General features: G+C 38.7%; 1 protein-coding gene across 1 annotated transcript; it reads left to right on the forward strand.

Annotated features, from left to right (window-relative positions):
• Nucleotides 1-1,632: 1,632 nt before the first annotated feature.
• On the forward strand, nucleotides 1,633-4,218 carry LOC122654577 (B-box zinc finger protein 24-like). Its single transcript, XM_043848723.1, has 4 exons — nucleotides 1,633-1,876; nucleotides 2,500-2,805; nucleotides 3,658-3,928; nucleotides 4,070-4,218. Exons 1-3 carry the CDS (start codon nucleotides 1,694-1,696, stop codon nucleotides 3,883-3,885), a joined length of 717 nt encoding a protein of 238 aa, XP_043704658.1. The 5' UTR covers nucleotides 1,633-1,693; the 3' UTR covers nucleotides 3,886-3,928; nucleotides 4,070-4,218.
• Nucleotides 4,219-21,516: the final 17,298 nt, after the last annotated feature.

Below are 21,516 nucleotides of genomic sequence, written 5' to 3' on the forward strand. Positions count from 1 at the left end.
GGCTCAGAAGAATTCCTAGTGCCCAGTGGACGTTCACCGGTAATTTCTAATGCCATTGGCCTCTGATTTGGTTGCCGCAAGAGGCAGTGGAGTTTTTGAAACCCTAAAAGGGTGTTGTCTACATTCATGGTAACCGGTTGTTTAACTGGCATCTAAGGCCAACATCATGGTCACCGGAGGATGGGGGACATTTGCCGATATCTTCCTTGGCCGCTGGCCCTTGTTATGGCCGCCATCAGAGGGGGCTATCATGTTTTCAAACCCTAAATGGGTTTTTTCCTATTCGGTTTCATGATTTGGGGAAGAAGGAGAGGCCAATTCTTGCTTCTTTTAATTAAAAAAAAATGTTTTTTTTCTTTAAATCAAGTTTTATTTCTTTAAGAAATAAAAAAGGGTAAAATTGTAATTTCCTTTCAAAACTAACAGAGTTAGTACTCAAGGATACAAAAGTAATTTTAAAATTTAAGGGGTGATATACGTAATTGTTTGAAACCCCAATGATGGTAAATGTAAATTTTCCTAAATAAAAAAAATCTAACTTTTTGAAGGAAGCACGGATAAGCCCAACCGATTTGGATTGGTAGAGACCGATATCAATTACTAAAACCCATGGTTTTAGTGCATGGTATTGGATCAAGTATCGGTCACTTGCAAAACTAATATAATATTACTACGGTATTGATAAGGATCGGTCGTATCCAACAAAATTGCCCTTGATTCCCCTTTAAAAGAGGATATTTGACTGTTTTACCCCTTGTTCGTACTGTATACCGATACGTATCACAGACGATGTCATAATACCTCAGACCATGATAAATAATTTTGTCAAAGCTTTCAAATTAAACATTAACAATTTGTATGTAAAGTTTTAAAGGGTTTGGGACATGATTTAAAGATGTTTATGTTAATTACTAATTTTTTGGATAATAATCGTAATTATCTATTTGAACTTAATCACATTTTATGGATTCCTCATAAAGAGGGAGAGAGGAAAAAGAAAAATAGATAAAAGAAAGAAAAAAACCAGGGAAAGGAGTTAAGTCTCCATGAATTGATATGAAACGTTACATCCACGAAGTAATTCGTATTCAATCTGCGGCATTTTAACAATAAGGATATTGATGTGCTTTTACAAACTAACAAATGCAGTGCAGTTGTTGCCATAAATATCTTGCCTAACCATTGTTGTCCACATGTACTGCTACTCCTTCTCAGCCACAAGGAGGAGATCGTACCGAAGCTTCATTGATTATTATGAGAATCAAACATTATCTCTATGGCACAGCTACAGTGATTCATAACCAACCATTTTACTGTCCACACGTCTTTCTTCTTACACGTATTCCCGTCTTCCTTCATTCTTTCTTTTCTCTCTTCTCTGCCTTTCTCTGGTTCTTTTTTTCTTCACATCTTCAGAGTTTTTTTTTTGGTTCCTCTTTCCATTCTTTTGGATTTTCTCAGCCTTCTTTGAATCTTTTGAGACCGAACCAGTTTCATAGCTCTAAGAGTTGTCAAAACCCACTTCTGTGTCTGTTCTGCTTTACTCGAAGTCACCTTTTTCCCCTTTCTGCAGAGTTTCTCGGGAACCTCTGTGTGTGTGTTTCGCTCCAAAAACTCTTCTACAGATTTTAAGAGTTGAGAAATAGAAGAAAAAATTATCAGAAAAAAAAAAAAGAAGACTAGAAGGAAGAGGATGAAAATCCAATGTGATGTGTGTGAGAAGGCACCGGCAACTTTGATATGTTGTGCTGATGAGGCAGCTCTGTGTGCGAAGTGCGACATTGAAGTTCATGAAGCAAACAAGCTTGCAAGCAAACATCAGAGGCTTCTTCTTCAGTGCCTCTCCAACAAGCTCCCTAAATGTGATATCTGCCAAGTAAATATTGCTCTACCTCCATATTTTTTCTTTTCTCTAATTTTCCTCACCATTTTTGTTGTTTCCATGTATTGTTTGATTTGGTTCATTTGATATTTTTTTCTCCCTTCTTTTGATTAACTTGCTTTGGGTATTGAAGTAAATATTCTGAAGATGGTGTTAGGCAACTAGGAACTACTTTCTAATCGTTTGAAGTGTTATATACCACTTTTATTCACTAAATGATAGAGATCAGAATGCTTCAAGGTACTCTGTATCCGAGCTGTAAGGCAGAAAATGACAACTTTAGTAGTTCATTAGCGTAGGATCTATAGAGTTTCTGATCGATGGAGATGCTGGCTGTATTTACATTATTCTGTGAGTAGTTTATGATGTAATTGGTATTAAAAAAAAAAAAAAAAAGGAAGGGGGAAAAAGAGAATGAGAGAGAGGGAAGAATGAATCAGGATTAGATATCAGTACTATATATGGTAAAAGGAATAACAAAAAATGAGCCAATGAAGCACAGTTTGCTATGTTATTACTCACAATGTTGCCCAATGTGGTTCTAAGCTAAGTTGGGTACTCTTAAGTGTATCTGAGTTATAATTATTTGAAATTTTTGTTTCCTATCTGATTCATAGGAGAAGGCAGCCTTCATCTTCTGTGTCGAAGATAGAGCCCTGTTTTGTCGGGACTGTGATGAGCCTATCCACTCAGCTAATAGTCTTTCCGGTAACCACCAGCGATTATTGGCCACTGGCATACAAGTGGCTTTGAGCACTAGTTGTGCCAAAGTAACTGAGAAGAGCTGTTTAGAGCCATCCAACCAGAACTCAAGGTCACTGTCTGTGAAAATGCCGACACCGCCAACCACAACTTATGCTTCTCCATCATGGGCTGCTGTTGATGACATATTACAGTTTTCGGATTTTGAGTCCAGTGACAAGGTAATAAATTTTTTTTTTTTTATTGTTTGAACTGGCAGTTGCTACTTTCATTTTTTGCCTTACTTGATAGTTAGCTAGACTGCAAGATGGAGATCACCTAGATGAGAGTTAATTTAACTATTTAAGTCTTGGGGAATGATTTTGTTGCAGCAACGCTGTAATACTCCATCACTGTGAAACATATGAAACACATAAGGGGAATATGGACCTTATACTAACTTGATCTGTTATCTCAAACGTAAATGCAATTCTGCCCTTGTCATTGACTACCTACAAGATAGCAACTTATAATAGGGTTTGAATCGTCGAATTCTATTTCTTTTAGGGCTACAATGGTTGGAGAAGAGTTTTGTACATAACCATATTCAATCTTAGAGGGACAATTATCATGTTAGAGGCTACCTCCCTCTTTATCCCCTAAGGTTTCACTGCTGGACTGCTCTGTATAATTATGAGTGAACAGAGACGGAATGTTCTCATGCATCTTTTATGTATTTTTCTCGAGGCTCAAGAGATACACGTTCATAAAAAAAAAGGGCGTACCCAGTGCACAAGGCTCCCGCCACTGCAGGGTCTTGGGAGGGTCATAATGTACACAGCATTAACCCTGGCTTTCGTAGAGAAGCTGTTTCCAGACTTGAACCCGTGACCACTTGGTCACAATGGAGCAACCTTACCATTACACGTTCAAATGGCATGTAATTGTATACTTTATTCTAGGGCTCCATTACTTGAAGTCATTTAGTGTTCAATTCTGTTGGATCTAGTTCTCTCTTATATATGCTTCTATTGCTTTCTTTTTTCTCTCTTGCTCAGTTATTTTTTTAATGCTTGTTTTCATTTAATTTCCAGAAAGGATCTGTTGAGTTTGGAGAGCTTGAATGGTTTACAGACATTGGTCCCTTTGGTGAGAAAGTATCTGATGAGGCCTTAGCAGCTGCTGAAGTTCCTCAACTTTCCATTCCACAACCAAGCAATGCCACCTTATACAGACCCACCAAATCCAACCAGCCCCACAAGAAGCCTAGGATTGAGATATCAGATGAAGAAGAGTACTTCACAGTTCCTGATCTTGGCTGAATTAAAATTTGAACACAATTTCATGTAGGTGTTTGTATGTTAAGCTGTGTTTGGTATGCATTCTTAGAATGCATTCTAGGTCGATTTTGCGTTCTCGGATGATAAAAATAGTTGTTTTTATTGTCCGAGAATACAAAATCGACCTAGAATGTGTTCCAAGAATGCATACCAAACACAGCCTTAGTATGATGCAGTAAATATACATGGAGAGAAGTGTTACACTGAAGTACAGTGTTGATTCTTTTACTACTACAACCATGTTTTTCTATTCTTGGAATCAATTAATGTTTTGAAGTAAAGCTGAAACACACTTTTCCCCTCTGTCTATATATATGTGTGCGTGAGTATGTGCATTTATTTTTCTGTGCACTCTTATGCTAGCATTCGTTTATAGAATTTGTTTTCTAGAGTTAGCGCATTGGTTTCCCAAGTTTTTTTTTTTTTTTTTTTTTGTGTTAATCATGATTCACTCCAACTTTCCCAAGTTTCAGCTTTTAGCTTCTCCTATGTGTTTATCTGTCATAATCACCAGCAACTATAACAATACTTTAACCATATCAATTAAATGAGCCAAATAAATCATTGAAGTATCGCACATTGTGATTACCAGTCTAGTCCAATTAAAAAATTTGTCATATGCTTTAACCCCTATTTTGAGAAGACATGATGATTGATGATACATGGCTGAGGCCTAAGATCTAGTCTCAGGGAATTTGGATCCCCTGACCTCCTACCTCCAGATGATGCACATCAGGTTTGTTGGGTTTTTTAGTATAGAGTTCCTTCCACCAACGAGAGAGAAAACATGTGTACATTCTCGTTCTTTTGTATCTAATTATGCAATTGATCCATTATTGCTACTTGTGCAAACTTGCTAAGGTTCTAGATGGATTTCTGTACTGCAATATTAATCTCTATGTGTTTTGATTTTTGACATATCAGCATCAGCCTAGGGTGATAAACTGATAATCATGATAATTGATTTATCGTGTGTTCATTCTCCTTTCTTTGGCTTTATTTATTGCATTTCATTGAGTTGAATTGCATTGAAGTGAAGAAATATGTCCGCCTTTTAGGAGGTTTGAAACATTCTAGTAAAGTGAAGGAATTGAAGCAACTGGTGTTTAAGGATCTGAAGGTGAAATTTGTAATGGGGAGGTTTGTAACAGAAAAACAGTTCAGTTCGAACTTTGATGACCAAACACTTATCTGATAGTTGTATGATGCAAGTATCTTGATTCTTGAGTTCTGACTCCAGAACCTTAACAAAATTTGGTGGGGCAGTGTTTTCTTGATATAAAAGAAAGGATTAGAGAAGGAGAGAAGAGGAAAATGAGACAAGAGGATTTTAATGTGGTTCAGTTCTGTTGAACCTAGGTCTACAGTGTAGAGCTTCAACTATACTTTAGTAAGTTTACAATGACAATCTTTATAGGAGATAAGAGAATCAATCAAGGGATGTGTCCCTTCTTTGTAGGGAAATGATTTGAAATGGGAGTGATTCTTATCTCTTGAGGATCCATTTACTCTTTCAATAGTCTTTTTATTTAAACTCTTTCCTTCTCTAAATTCCAAAAGATTTATTGTGTGATTGAGATCTTTAGGATCCTGTGCTGTGTGATTGAGATCCTTGAGATCCTTGTCAATCCATTGTGCTGGCTTGCCATGGTTGTAGAAAAGGATAGGATGGGATTTGAAAGTATTCAACTCACATTTTGAATGATTTCTTTCTATACACCCCCTCAAGATCAATGGGGCTGGAAGCCACCTTGCGCTTGCTTGCTAATAATAAAAAACGTGGCTGAGATAAAGCCTTGGTGAAAAAATCCGCAGTTTGATCCTTGGTGGAGATGAATCGGACGTCGAGATCCCCCTTGGAGACTTTATCACGGATAAAATGAAAGTCAATTTCGACATGTTTAGTCCGGACATGAAAGATAGGATTTGCAGTGAGATAGGTCGTGCCGACATTGTCACACCATAGGATAGGCGCCGATTTCATGTATAATTCGAGTTCTTTAATAAGGAACTGTAGCCATGTAAGCTTAGCGACAGTGTTGGCAAGGGCCCTGTACTCGGCCTCTGTGCTGGAATGGGCTATTGTAGCTTGTTTTCGAGAACTCCAGAAGATCAAGTTAGTGTCATGAAAGATGGTGTATCCACCAGTAGATTTTCTATTATTTGGGCAACCTGCCCAATCAGCATCAAAGTACGCAGAGAGTTGCATAGACTGCTGGGGTTGGAAAAGTATCCCATGAATGCAGTATGCTTGAGATACCAAAGTATACGCTTGATGCTAGCCTAGTCATCCAGAGTTGGTTGATGCATGAATTGACACACTTTGTTAACTGCAAAGGTAATGTCTGGCTGGGTCAGAGTAGCATATTGGAGAGCAACAACACAGCGATAAAGGGTTGGATCATCCATCAGAGAGCCAGATGTTCTTGTCAGCTTTTGAGAAGAAGACAGTGGAGTGGATACGGGCTTGCAACCTGTCATGTTAGTTTTGGAAAGCAAATCCAAAGCGTACTATTACTGTGATAAAAGAAAAACATTAGTGACAAGGGTGACTTTAATACAAAGAAAATAGTGCAAGGCTCCCAAATCTTTGATGGTAAACATAGTAGCCAATTTTTGAATAAATGTAGACACAACGGGAGCATGACTACCAGTTATTATTATATCATCAACATAGATGAGAATATATATTGTAATTCCACTCTTTTGGTAGATAAATAATGATGTATCAGTCTTGGAACTACAAAATCCAAATTCAATAAGAAAGGAACTAAGGTGATCAAACCAGGCCTTTGGGGCTTGCTTAAGGCCATATAAGGATTTATGGAGTTTGCAAACATGGCCTGGAAATTGAGAGTTGGTAAAACCAGGGGGTTGGGTCATATTAACTTCTTCGATGAGGATGCCATGAAGGAAGGCATTTTGGATGTCCAATTGATGAAGTGGTCTGTTGGATGAGAGAGTGATAGAGATGACCTAGCAAATGGAGGCTGGTTTGACAACAGGGTTGTTAAGATAATTACTATGAAATGATTTGAATTGAATTGCCGTGAATGGCTTACTTGTTTGTATTGATTGATTATATTATATAGAAGGATTACATGAAATAATAAAGGTAAGACACAATGGTGGATGATATACAGGCTGATTTATCTCCTACAGATATACAGGCTGATTTATCTCTACAATATCTTCATCATCCTAATTGGGATGAAGATATAAATGGTAAGACTTCCCCTCAAGGTGGAGCGTGGAGGTTACAAACGCCCAACTTGGAACAGAGGAGTTGGAATTGCTCCCGACCCAGGGACTTAGTGAATAAATCTGCAATCTGTGCTGAATTGGCTATCTTCCTGGGTTGTAGTAATCCCTGTTGTAGTTTTTCACGAACAACATGACAGTCGATTTTGATGTGCATAGTACGCTCATGAAAAACGGGATTGGAAGCTATGTGAAGTGCTGCCTGATTATCGCAGTATAATGGTGTCAGTGTAGTAATGGGAACACCGAGATCATGTAGCAGGGATGTAATCCATGTAATCTCACAAGTGGCTGCCGCTATGGCCTGGTATTCAGCCTCGGCTGAGGAACGAGACACCGTCGTTTGTTTCTTGGTTTTCCAAGAGATCAGGCTGGACCCCAAAAATATACAGTAACCGGTCATGGAGTGTCGAGTCATCAGACAAGTTGCCCAATCTGAGTCACAATAAGCCTTTAATTGAAGTGAACCATCAGAGGGTAAAAAAATGCCTTGACCTGGGCTAGCTTTAAGGTATCTCAATAGCTTGTGAGGGGCATCCAAGTGAGGCTGGCGTGGTTGGTGCATGAACTGACTGAGGATGTTGACTGCGCAAACAATATCAGGCCTAGTGACAGTGAGATATATTAATCGACCAACCAGGCGGCGATAGATAGATGGGTCTGGCAATAGATCTCCATTAGAATCTGTCAGACGTAAATTCTGCTCCATGGGTATATCGGTAGGGCGAGTGCCAATGAGCCCACTATCAGCTAATATATCAAGCACGTACTTGCGCTAGGATAAACAAGTGCCAGAGGAAGAACATGCCACTTCAATGCCCAAAAAGTGTTTTAAGGTACCCAGATCCTTAATGCGAAAGCGCTGACTAAGAAAGGACTTGACATCAGCTATTAAAGAAGCATCAGATCCTGTAATGACAATGTTGTCGACATATAGAACAATGAAGACAGAGGCATTGTGATGCCGTAAGATAAACAATGAATAATCAGCCTGTGATTGAGAGAATCCAAATTCCATAAGAGCAGCAAAGAATTTGGAGAACCATTGACGTGATGCCTGCTTAAGGCCGTAGAGGGATTTATGAAGCTTGCAAACAAGATTCTCCCCCTTATGACGATATCCAGGGGGGGGCATCATGTAGACATCCTCGTCGAGATCCCCGTGCAAGAAAGCATTATGTACATCCATTTGATGTAGTATCCAGCCTTGGCCAGAGGCAAGGGCGAGTAATGTGCGCAGAGTAACAAGCTTACCCACAGGGGCAAATGTATCATGATAATCAAGGCCCTCGATCTGGGTGTAACCTTTAGCGACCAATCAGGCTTTGTAATGCTCAATGGAGCCATCACAGTGCCTTTTGATTTTAAAAACCCACTTTGAACCAATCAATTTCTTCCCAGCAAGCAGAGGAACTAGAAACCAAGTGTTATTTTCAGATAGGGCCAATATCTCGGCCTTCATTGCATCACGCTAGTGTGGGTACCTCATTGCCTCAGTGAAAGTATGTGGTTCTGTCATGTCAGACAAGGAACATAGAAAAGCAATATGGGGTGAAGAAAAATGGTTATACTGTAAAAAATTGGTGATGGGATGAGTGGTACCTGAAATCACGGCCGAAGAAGAGCCTTATGGACATGTAAAATCACATTGGTAATCCCAGAATCGGACAAGTGGTTGACGGGTACGTTGAGGGCGGGTGGATGTAGGGACCGTGGGAGGTGGGGAAGATGGGATGTCCTCAACTGGGGTAGGGATGTCAACCGGTGAAGGGGAAGAAGGGTAAGGGGGCGTGTCATCAGATTCAGGGAGAGGAAGAGGCAGGACAGATGAAGATGGAGAGATGCCAATGGATTGAAAAGGGAAAACCGATTCATGGAAAATTACATCTCGGGAAACATAAATTTTGGCAGTGGCTAAATCATAAATGCGAAAACCCTTCAAATGGGTAACCTAGAAACATACCCGGGGCAGCCCGCTAATCGAACTTGTGTTGGGCGGAGCTATTGTGTGCAAAGCAAAGGCAACCAAAAACCCTTAAGTGAGAGAGAGAAGGTTTAGTGCCAAATAGAATTTCAAAAGGGGTTTTGCCATGGAGTACAGGTGTAGGTAAATGGTTAATCAAGTATGTAGCCGTTAAAACACAATCACCCCAAAAATTAATTGGTAAATGGGCCTAGAACCGCAAGGCGCGGGCAATGTTAAGCAGGTGGCGGTGTATGCGTTCTACCACCCCATTTTTGTTGAGGGGTGGAAACGCAACTGGACTGGTGGATGACCCCACGGGTGGCTAGAAAAGTGTTGGTAGAATTATTAAAAAATTCAGACCCATTGTCTGTGCGCAATATTTTAATTGTTTTGCCAAATTGAGTACTAACCATAGCAAAAAAGGATTGTATGAGGGTATTAACTTAAGACTTAGACTGCATTAAATAAAGCCAAGTTCCCCGAGAAAAATCACCACAATGGTTAAAAAGAAACGGGCACTAGATAGAGAGGCAGTGCAATATGGACCCCAAACATCAAGATGTAACATTTCAAAGCATGCAGTTGTAGTAATAGAGCTATTAAAAAATGGTAGTCTAGTCTGTTTAGCCAACGGACAAATATGACATAAACACTGTTTAAAAGTAATTCCAGAGTCCAAAATTCTTTAAGGAAGAAACAAGGGAATAACCAGGGTGACCCAGGCGACAATGCCAAAGGTCAAAAGTTGAGTCAGCAGCAGCAGCAATTGGGGAAGCAAAACAGTCCAAGAAGTAGAGATCACCAAGGCGTCTACCCGTCGCAAAAATCTTCTTCGAGCGTGGGTCCTGAAAGGTACACAAATCATGAGTAAAATGAACGTGACATTTAGTGGCAATGGTAAGTTTAGGAATGGATAAAAGATTAAATCGAAAGGACGGAACATAGAGAACATTATGCAAAATAAGTGAAGGTGTAAGCGAAACAGAACCAATATGTGTAACGGGGGATTGGGTGCCATCGGGTAATGTAATGGGGATAGGGTGGGAATGAGGCATAATGGTTGAAAATAAATTAGAATCTGAGGCAATGTTGTCTGTCGCTCCAGAATCCAAGATCCACGGATTGGAGCCTAAGGACGTATTGAAGCAACAGTTACCTGCGAGATTGGCCAGAGGGTGGGTGTTACCAGTGGGCACCAACGATAACAAATGCTGAATTTGGGCAGCGGTCAGAGTGGGAGCTGGCGTAGCACTCGGGTCAACGGTAGAAGCAACAACAGTAGCCATGGAGGGGCGAGACTGGGACTGCCCACGACCACCAGAACGCCTAGGCTGCCGAGGGGTCCAACCATCAGGGTAACCATGCTTTTTGAAGCATCGAGACTCAGAATGACCATCCATGTCACAGTATGTACAGTGATAATGGGGCTTGGTGCGCTGAACTAAAGATGCCGAGGAATCCTTGGAATTGGTGGCCATGGCAGCATGATCGACAGTGGCAAGAGTAATCGCATGGATGGAGCTTTGGCGCTCCTCTTGCAAGAAGAGAGAATATGCCTTTGGAACTGATGGCAATGGGTCCATGAGGAGAATCTTGCTGCGCACAGCCGCATATGAATTGTTCAAACCTTGCAAAAAATCCATTAAATAATCTGTCTCTAAGATCGCAAGTAGATCGAGCCATGCATCCCTGGCTGAATCAAACCAAAGAATACTGTGTGCAATGGTGGGAATCGTCGAGTGCACGATCCAGGAACGAACCATGCTATTGCACCTGATCCAATGAGAACGATCAGGAGAAGTCGCAACAGGCCAAGGCAGCGAGCCATCAATGAAGGAAATTTTGTTTTTGGCTTCAAGAGCCATCGTCATAGCCCTGTGCCAAGTGGGAAAGTTATCCCCATCTAGAGGAGGGGTAACCAATGAGGCATTCGGTTGATCGGAGTGTAAAAAATATGGAGATGTCACCGGCAGAGAAGCCGGAGGAGCAGTAGCAGCGGCGGCAGTAATGGTGTCGCCCATGGGTGCAATGAAGAAGGAGAAGAAAAATAATTAGAAAGGAAGGATCAACCTACTGATACCATGTTAAGATAATGACTATGAAATGAGTTCAATTGAATTGCCGTGAATGGCTTACTTGTTTGTATTGATTGATTACATTATATAGAAGGATTACATGAAATAATAAAGGTAAGATACAATGGTGGATGATATACAGGCTGATTTATCTCCTACAAATATACAGACTGATTTATCTCTACAATATCTTCATCATCCTAATTGGGATGAAGATATAAATGGTAAGAAGGGCTAAACGTCTCAGTGTAATCAAGGCCCTCCTATTGATTATAACCTTTGGCCACAAGACGAGCTTTGTAGCGTTCAATGGTGCCATCGACCTTTTTCTTTATATGGAACACCCATTTGCAGCCAATAATGTTCATGGAGGGATGAGGAGGAATCAAGGTCCAGGTTTCATTGCAGATTAAGGTATTGAATTCAGAGTCCATAGCGTTACACCATTCAGGTGATTTAGAGGCAGAAGCAAAAGTTGTAGGCTCAGTGGTGGTGTTGAGGACATGAGCAATGAGAGGACCAGGAAGAGGGTGTTTAGTAGCAAAGTAAATTTTAGGCCGACGAGTCCCATCCCTAGTTTGAGTTACCATAGGGTGTTGAGTGGTGGTTGCAGTAGGGTTTGGTTGAACTGGGAGATCAACATCCAAGTCTAGAGATGGTAGAGCAGAAGTATGATTGTGAGGTTCCAAATATGTTGGGGGTGGGTTAGATATTGGGTTAACAGACTTGGCCATGGGAGGTGAGGCTGGAATTGAGTCGATTGAAGTAAGGTGTTGAGTATTTGGAGATTGGGGAAACCATGAAAGTATTGGGGGAGGACCAAGTAGAGAAGGGATGTAATTGTAGGGAGTTAAAGAGCTGGAAGGGGTGTGGAAAAGGAAGCGGTCCTCATCAAATATTACATTATGTTGGCTTGCCATAGTTGTAGAAAATGGTAGGATCAGATTTGAAAGTATTCAAATCACATTTTGAATGATTTCCTTCTATACTTGACATTCAGCAAAGTGCTTCTTTGAATTGGAGGCGCTGACGGAACTAATTTAAGAGGTTTTGTAGGAAGTCGATTCATTTCTAAACTTTAGGAATCATGACCTAAGGAATAGTTTTTGGATGATGGATATGAAACCTTACTGGTACAGCCCAATATTTAGCCTGCTGAACTCTAATTTCAAGAGGCTGGCCAAGGCCTTGTTGTGTTTTGAGGCTTGAAGTCACATTTCGTGCGGGTTCAGACAGATAATGGTCGAATCCTTTGATACGTGAGGGTCTAAGTTTAGATACCAGCATAGCTTAAATCTATATCTTTGTGTAAGTTATATGTGATATATTATTGACTTTTTATTTATGCCATTTAGTTTATCTTATATTAGTAAGCTATGTTCCAACAAAAAAAATTATTAGCAAGCTATGTTACCTAGTATCCATACCTATTTTAAATTTCGACTGTAGATGTGTTCATATGAACTGTAATAAGAAAAGCAAGTGAAGTTCCGGTTCATCTTTTGGTAGACATGGTTTGTGTCTCTGTTGGTCATCATTTTCTGAAAGCCTGAAACGACATGAAAAAAAAAAGGAGTATGCGGTCTTATCTATAAACATCTTGAATTACAAATAAGACAAGCGGAAGCTGTAAAAGACATATCGTTAAACACTATCGAAACACTAGTGTAAGACTGACCTTTGTGCTGACCGCGTTTGCAAATTTCAATGGTTGTTGACGATCAACTCTCTGAAAGTTCTTTCTTCTTCCCCATTAGTGTATCTTAGTAATGGGAGCTTTCATTCATGCAATACATGAGATAGAGGGAAGACCAAGAGTCCAATAATTATTAACAAATGTTGCCTCCCTCCCATTAAGGAAAGCTACTCAATCTTAGGATTCATTTCCCCCGAGTAGCTAATTATTAATGGAATGAGTATCAATCAATTGCATTTTGGGCGGGGTTTTATGCATTGTTGTCTTAAAGGTGTGTTTTGTTTGTTTTAGTATTTAGGCCTAGCCTTAGTCTCAAGACCTTAGGAGCCGTTATTTTGATGTTTCAAAACCTTAGGAATCATTGTTAATGAATTTCTTGCACTTTAGAATCAATTACATGCATCTTTGCATTCCTGGCCTAGTAGGGGCATTTTGATAATTTTGCCATTTTTTTATCATCAAAATGTTATGAGTATTTAGTTTAGGTCCTTTGCAGATTTCAATGTTATTTTTAATAAATAAATAAAGTTTTTGTACACAAAAGAGTGTCTGTGGGTATAAACAAACGAAGAGAAAATTCACAAAAGTCTAACAATATTCGGGATGTAATGACAAAAAGAGGCTTATCAGGCATGATATTTAGGGTAACAAGGAAGTGGGAGACTAAATGTATTATTGACCAAGGATGTGATGGCTTTGGCAAAAAAAGTTTAAGCTGCTTATTTGTACACCAAATTTCTTCTGGCTCGATTTTTAGAGACCTTGAATGCTTCAAACCCTTTTGAAGACCATACACATCCGCTTCCAATCCATTAGCTTTGTCCACATAACCTGCAACAGTCAAAATAATTTGTCCCTCTGACAAAATTGAATATGTCCACCCCACTCTATCTAGGGCATTGTTAGAAGATTCTACGCAAATCAAAACATGGTAATTCAAAACAGGAATATGGTTATGAAATACAGAGGCAATTTCAAAGACTTAGTATTAGAAGACTCAAAATGTTCACCCATAGAGGGGGGGGAGAAATATTTAGTTCATATAGCCATTTAGAACTAGTACGAATGAACCACAATGGATCAATAGTAGACATCCCATACATCACCTTGTTCCGATGTTGCCAAATAAAATAACAAGTCATAATTATAACAAGAAAACCACCTAAGAAGTGGTTTGTCGAAATGCTTGTTATGTAGAAAGGAGAGGCAAAACTATTCCAACGAAACTAATGAGAGAAACTCTATTCTCAAACCCAAAGACCCTGCAACCTAGATATGCTTAATCCAATCACATGATAAGAATAGATGCCAAGTGATCTCAACACAAAAACCACCGAAAACACACATTGGATCGATCAGACTCCATTGCGATACAGTGGCCTTGACTGGAATTCCTGCATTTAAAACACGTCAAAAGAATAATTTAAATTTAGGATGTAAAGGAATCTTCCAAAAAAACTCCATTATAAGGAAAAAGGAGAACTAATCGTCCTTTTGGAAGAAGAATTAAGAAATTTAGCTACAATCTAAGTAGAGAACTAACCATTTTTGGCAAGAACATAAGTCCATTTGTCCAAGTTACTAGAAGTATTAATATGACCAATTGATGAGACATAGATAGGATGAACCATAGAATAAAGAGAGTTTAAATCCCAATTATTATTAGTAATAAAGGAACTCACACGAGTAGAATTATTAATTAACATATTACATGAGGAGAAACTACAATCTTGGACATTAGGGGTCAGCATGATAACACTTATGTTTCCCAATTTCTCTATTTTTTTTTTTTTAGGAACAAAAAAATAATAAAAATCTGTTTGTTAATACCGGTCCATTTTTTTGTTCTTGGGAATGAACCAGGATAGAAAAGTTGTTGAGAAATAGAAAAAAAAAGAAACTACAATTTGAAGCTTCTCTGTCCCAGAAATAAAAGGAAGAAATAAAGGGAGGAGTTGCACTTTAATGAGCACATGGTCAATTTGATGGGCAAAATAGTAATTTCATGTTCAAAACAAAACACCAATTCTAATGCAACTTCAACCACCACCATTGCCGCCGCCGCCATCACCTCCTCCTCCACTACCACCACCAACACCGCCGCCACCGCCACCACTGCCACCTCCTCCTCCTCCACTTCCACCACCACCACTTCCGCCTCCTCAACTACTCTTCCATCACTGCCAATTCCATTGCCGCCACCACCATCACCACCACCCCCAAATTTTTGGGTTTCAATGGCATTATTGAAAATTTATAGAAGTTCCAAAAACAAAAATTATTGTGCATAACAAAAGTATTTCTATTTCTTTCATGGCCCAGAAATAGAAATTACTATGAGTTATCAAACACGTTTTTTTATCCAGAAATTTGACCCAATAACAGAAATAGAAAAAGTCATTTCTAAAATAGAAACGTGGTCCAGAAACAGACTCCCTAGGAATCCAATTAGGATCAAAGAGGAAATAAGAGGAGGTTCCATTCCCAATTTTTTTGAAGACCATTCTTTTTCAAGGTAGGAATAATATGAGCAATGCTATTCCAAGGCCATGAGCCCTTTTTAGAACCAACCTTGGGATACAAAATTGAACAGTTTGGGAAATACCTAGCTTTGAGAACTTTAGCCCAAAGGGATTGCTCATTGGTGATAAGTCTCCAACCGAGTTTAATGAGAAGAGCATTATTATGGGTTTTTGCTTTCCTAAGACCCAAACTGCTGTTTGCAACTGAAGAGCAAACTTTATCCCAAGCTATTAAACAAACCTTTTTCTTATCTCCAGAAGAACCATTCTAGAAGTTAAGGCAAATCAAGTCTATAGATTTGCAAATCTGGAAAATTTAAAGCAAGACATCAAGTAAGTCAAAACAGAAGCTAGCACAGATTGGACCAACACTTTTCTAACTACATAAGATAAAAGATTAGATTTCCAGGAAGCCAATTTGTTTCTCATTATGTCTAAGACAAATCCCAAATCTTTTACCTTGGATCTGGAGTGGATTAAAGAGGTCCCAAGATAGAAGGAATCCTTTGATTAACTAATGCCAATAATGGAACAAAGTTTTTTTTTTTTTTTTTCTATCAAAGACAGAAATATTCTTACTAAAGAATAAACCACTTTTGAAAAAATTTATTTCTTGATCGGATAAGTCAGAAAAGAGATCCAAAACAACCTTGATCGACAAAATATCTTCTTCCGTAGCTCGACAAAACAGAAAAGTATCATCAGCAAATAACAATTGAGTAATTTCGGAAGCGTGTCGAGCCACTTTAAATTCTTTAAAGAAACCTAGGTCATGATAAGCCCCAAGCAATCTAGAAAGAACCTCCATGGTAGAAATAAAAAGAAAAGGGCTCAGAGGGCAGCCTTGTCTGATCTCTCTAGTAGCATGAAACCACTCAAAAGAACTACCATCGAGTTTAATAGAGAAAGAGGGATTGGATATAAGTCCAGAAATAAGATTGCACCAATTATCACCAAACCTTAGAAAGCGTAAAATAGCAGTAATGAGGCTCCATTTTAGTCGGTCATAAGCCTTAGCTATATCCAATTTAAGGGCCACAAAACCTAATTTGCCTCTTTTTTTTTGGTAGAACCTAATTTGCCTTTCTTATAGGAAGGTAATGAAAAATCTCATGAGCAATGATAACATTATCCGAAATCTGATGTCCAAGAATAAAAGTACTTTGAAACAGAGACATAAAAGAGCCTAAAAAACCTTTAAGACGATTAGCCAAGATTTTTGAAATCACTTTGTAAGAAACATTATAAACACTAATGGGTCTAAAATCAGAAACCAGGAAGCACCCTATTTTTTGGGGATCAAACAAAGTAAGATATGGTTAACACCAAGAGGGAGAGGATTCCCAACAAATAAGGAACAAACAAAAGAAAACAAATCATCTTTAATAATATCCCAAAATTTTTTAAAAAAGCAAGCCTGGTAGCCATCAAACCAGGAGCCTTATAGGCCCCAATACTAAAAATCACAAATCTTAATTCCTCTAAGGAGGGGAGGAAGCACAAGGAAGAACAGGATAAATCGTCTAAAATGAGTTCAAACAAACACTCCACAAAGGATGCATCTAAGGGTCGGGGGGGGGGGGTGGAATAGATGGCTTGAAGATGAGAAGCAAAAAGATGGGCAATACTTCTGTAATCCTCAATTCTTTCCTTCTGTCAAAGTTAAAAACTCAATGTGCCTTTTTCTAATATTAATTTTTTAGACTGAGTGGTAGAATTTGGTGTTTCTATCACCATCTTCGATATAAGAATGTCTAGACTTTTGAAGCCAAAAAGCTTCCTCATCCTAAAAAAATCCACTTAATCTAAGCAGAAACATTGAGGAGGCAGGGGGAGGTAACATCAGTATTCTCCAGATAGGCATAATGTGAAATACGATGGTTTCTTAAAGAATCCATATGGTCAAACACCTCACTATTCCATCTTCTGAGAAGTCTAGCCAAACATGAAAGTTTGACTTGGAGAGGATCACAACCTAACTTACCCCAATGAAAGTGGAAGAAGGAAGAGAAATCAAGATGAAAGTAATTGCAAGTTATTGAAGTATGTCTTAGCAAGTATTTGTATTTAAATGTAGTTCACACATTTATCTTATATCTTGGCCCTTCAATGGTAATTTTGTCATTTTGGTGATTTTAGTATTTAATTTTTCCATAAGGTAGATATTTGTTGTATTTTTTGTTGTGTTAAACCTAGTGTAGTTGTTTTGTTTAATTTTTAATGTTAACCATAGGACTTTGGCCTTAGAATTAAGGTTTTCTTAAATTAGGGTAAAAAAGGATTAAGTAGGTTAACTAGGGTTCATAATGTATTTAGATAAGCTATTGTTAGTAAATATGATTAAAATGTTTGTTTTAACTAGCCTAATTAAGTTCATAAATCTTAACAAATATACATTAAATCTTTCTAAATTGGATTAATTATGTGCATAATACGTATAAACAACAATATATAAATATATAAAAAGAGTAAGGTATAGAAAAACCAATTCCAATCGGACGTTCTAGGGGTGCCTAACACCTTCCCCAAGCGTAACTTGACACTTAGCCAATGATCCGAGTAGATTTACTTTCAAATTGGAGCTAACATGGTTTCCCTCTTGCAAAGGAAGGACATCAAAGGACATCATTTGCAAGTCTAGACTCTAATCTAGGTGGTGATTCCCTTTCCACAAATTTACCCTCTTTCGGCATGAGTGGGTACAGTATCGAGGAGAAAACATCTCGATCCCCTTGGGTCATCTCAGGGACTGCCATACTTGTAGGATCAGATACCGATATTGGGTTAAAACTTGAACATTCCATAATCATTTGAGCTTAAACTAGAAAATCATATGAGCTATTAAAAAGAGATTTTGAGCAAAGGCAATTGATCAAGTGATATGAATATCCACCTACAAAGAGGTAGCTCGTGTTTTGACTTTTTAGCCAATTTGATATATCACTTTATAGTGATTGTGCTTTGACCATGGTGACGGTCGTTGTGTAGTTTGATCACAATGGTAATCATTGGGAAGGTTGATAGATTCTAGATAGCTATCGTTGGTTGATCATGATGGTGATCATTTGTGTAAGAGTGTTCCTTGTACCATGATAAGAACATTAGTTTAGTGGATTCCAAGCGATGGCTTGAAGAGTGGATGTAGGATAGTATTGAGGCCTTGCCGAACCATTGTAAAGTTGGTGTGTGCACTCTCTCTCTCTCTCTCTCTCTCTCTCTCTTTCTCTATCTCCTCCATTTGATTTAATTGTATTTTTTTACTACAATTTATTGGAGTTTTGAAACAGGAGTTTTGAAACAGTATAGAAATAAATGTTTAAGGGAGAGGGTTCCCTGAAAGGTAGCGTAACCTCTACACCAATGCAAGGGCCAATGGGAGCATGTGCAGGAGCATCAAAAGGGGTGGGATGTCTGCTTTTCATGGGGGTGGGGTGGCCATTTTGCATTCCCCTATGTCTAAGTGCAAGGGTTGTAACTAATGAATGATACAATTCAGTGTTTTTGTTGAAGGATGTATATACATCGTGGGTTAATCCTTGTATAGCCACTTTTGATGTGAGATGTACATGATGTACAGAGCCATTGGATCCATTTTGTTAGTTGTTAACTTTGATCTTGTTTTGAATGTCTGTCTTCCACATTACTTTGATAATGAATGTTATAGTTTAGTTTTACCTTGCGTAGTCCCAGCTAGGTCTAGCTTTGTGGGTCGGTCTAGCTTGTAGCTTTTGGGATCGTAACAAGGGCTATTTTGCCTTTTCAGGCTTTTTTTTCATAATTTTTTAATTGGGATAAGATTCTGTATTACCTAATTCACTGTCCTCTTGGGTTGCCTATACGATCCTACAATGAATATAAACTAGTGAAAACCAAAACAATGAATTAATGATGAAACCAAATATGGAACCGAATAAAAACCGAACTGAAACTAAATCAGGTTGGTTCGATTCTAGTTTGTAAAATATGCTCTTATTCAGTTCTGATTTCCACATGTTGTAGCTTGAGCTGAACCAAAAAAACCGAAACTAAATCGATTACTTCGAATAGGTTGGAGAAGGAGAAAGAGTGTTGCCAAACATAATATCTATAGGCACAATTTAAAATACAAAAGGGGGAGTTTTCTCTGTGGGAGAGCGCCTAGTGCCCCCTCTCTCTGTCTCGCCCATATGGGTCTTTTCACATGGGGAGGAGAGAGACAGAGAGAGGAGGTGCTAGCGGAGGGTGTACTTCCTTACAAAGAAAGAAGGTACCTTAATATATCATTTATGAAAAATAATATTTCCAAAAGATAATATATATGCATTGTGAGGTACTCCAAAGTCCAAACATAAAATATCAAAAATTTATTGACCCCTCCACCGTACTTTGCCCTAATTAAACTTTCCTCCCCTCTACTTTCAATTATTGCTCCCCTCCCCTACAATGATAATCTATTACAATTAGACACAGACCGTTAGTTTCTGTCTGTTAAGTCGTGACATGAGTAAGGAGTAACATCTTTAATCCCCCAAATACCGCTTGGTGCATGTGACTATTTGAGATTACCCTTATTTCAACTACCCATCTTCTTCTTCCTCCTAACTTCAAATCGTCGAGGATGAAAGCTTAACCCACGACCTACAAAACCTGCACTCTCCAGTTAACCTTCGAATCACAATTCCTATCTCGCATCATCTGGATTACAGTTTATATATTCACAATTCTTCCTACCCTAGAGGAGCAGTGATCAAGGCTGAGCAAGCATGTGTCACATCAGGACTGCAATCCACAACAAACATCTCATCTAGGCCTCAAAAAGTTAAATTGAACCGTGGGGAACAACAGGAATACGCCTTGACCAAGATGTTGGAGGTGGAGATATTGGGGATTGCAACTGAAGAGTACATCTCCTGCAAAACTCTCCGAAGCGCGTAAAAGCGTTTCGCGAAGGCGATGCAATATTAAATTCTCCAATTTTCAAACAGCAGCAAGAGAACAATACTAGATCTGATCCCAATATTAAATATGAATAGTCCAGATAAAATGGTACTAAAATACCTCCAATCAAGGATAAAACAATCTCTAAGATTGCCAACAATGCCTTAGATACTCGCTGAGATTAGAATACCAGATGAAGATGCAATTCTGCCAAGCAAAACAGAGTACCGCTTGCACTATGTGGAGATCTCAAATCTCAGCAACTCAAGGGCAAACCAGGCCCAAATTTGAAGGACCTCTTCAACCAACTTTATAAAAGCTCCAAACAATCAGCCAAAACCATATATCAGATTTGGAGTAATTGAAGAAACCGATATTAGCAGAAGTTGCAGGTATTGATCAACATAAGCAAAGGGAAAATTGCAATTATTCTTCAGCCAGACATAGAATCAACACAATACTCAAATCTACATTGACCTGTAACTCATTTGAGATCCTGTTGAAAGTTGAAACCCTAGCTCTCTCTGTTGATATGGCTCCCTTATGGAGGTTGTTTTCTTTAGTTGGGATTTTTCCTCTTTTGTGTAAATCGAAGTGTAAATATGGCCAAGGTTGAGCCTTAGTTACTTCCTTCGTTTGCTAATTTTGTATTGTAAGTGGGTTTCTAGCTGCAAGCATTGATAGATGCCTCAGAAGAAATACTTTCCCTCCACAAAGATCGTGTTTTTGTTCCATTATTTTTGTTGGATTTAGAAGCTTAGATGGTGGGTTGAAATTTCCCTTTTTCTTAGGTGATAAAGTTGTAGCCTTTTGGTTTTCTGGGTAGATTACTGGATAGATATTATCAAGCTTTCATGGTTGGATTTGTATTTTGTAGTAAGGGTTTTAATTAATCAGTATTTTGTAGTAAGGGTTTTAATTAATCATTCACAGTGGAGGAGCCGGAGAAGAAGTCTCTGATCTGCTATTGATGGAGCTCTAATACTTTCTTACATATTCAGTAATAAAAACAATAACGATCGTGTGATTCTTGATTTGGATGACCTGAAACGGCTTGTAGAGCACCCGATTGGGTTGGTGTTCTTGGTTCTATACAATTACATCAACAGATTGTCTCGAAAACTGGGAGAGTTGTAGCTATAGAAATGGCTAAGCTATTGGCAAGATTCAATGAGA

This window comes from Telopea speciosissima, chromosome 3 (genome assembly GCF_018873765.1).
Source record: "Telopea speciosissima isolate NSW1024214 ecotype Mountain lineage chromosome 3, Tspe_v1, whole genome shotgun sequence".
Taxonomy (NCBI): domain Eukaryota; kingdom Viridiplantae; phylum Streptophyta; class Magnoliopsida; order Proteales; family Proteaceae; genus Telopea; species Telopea speciosissima.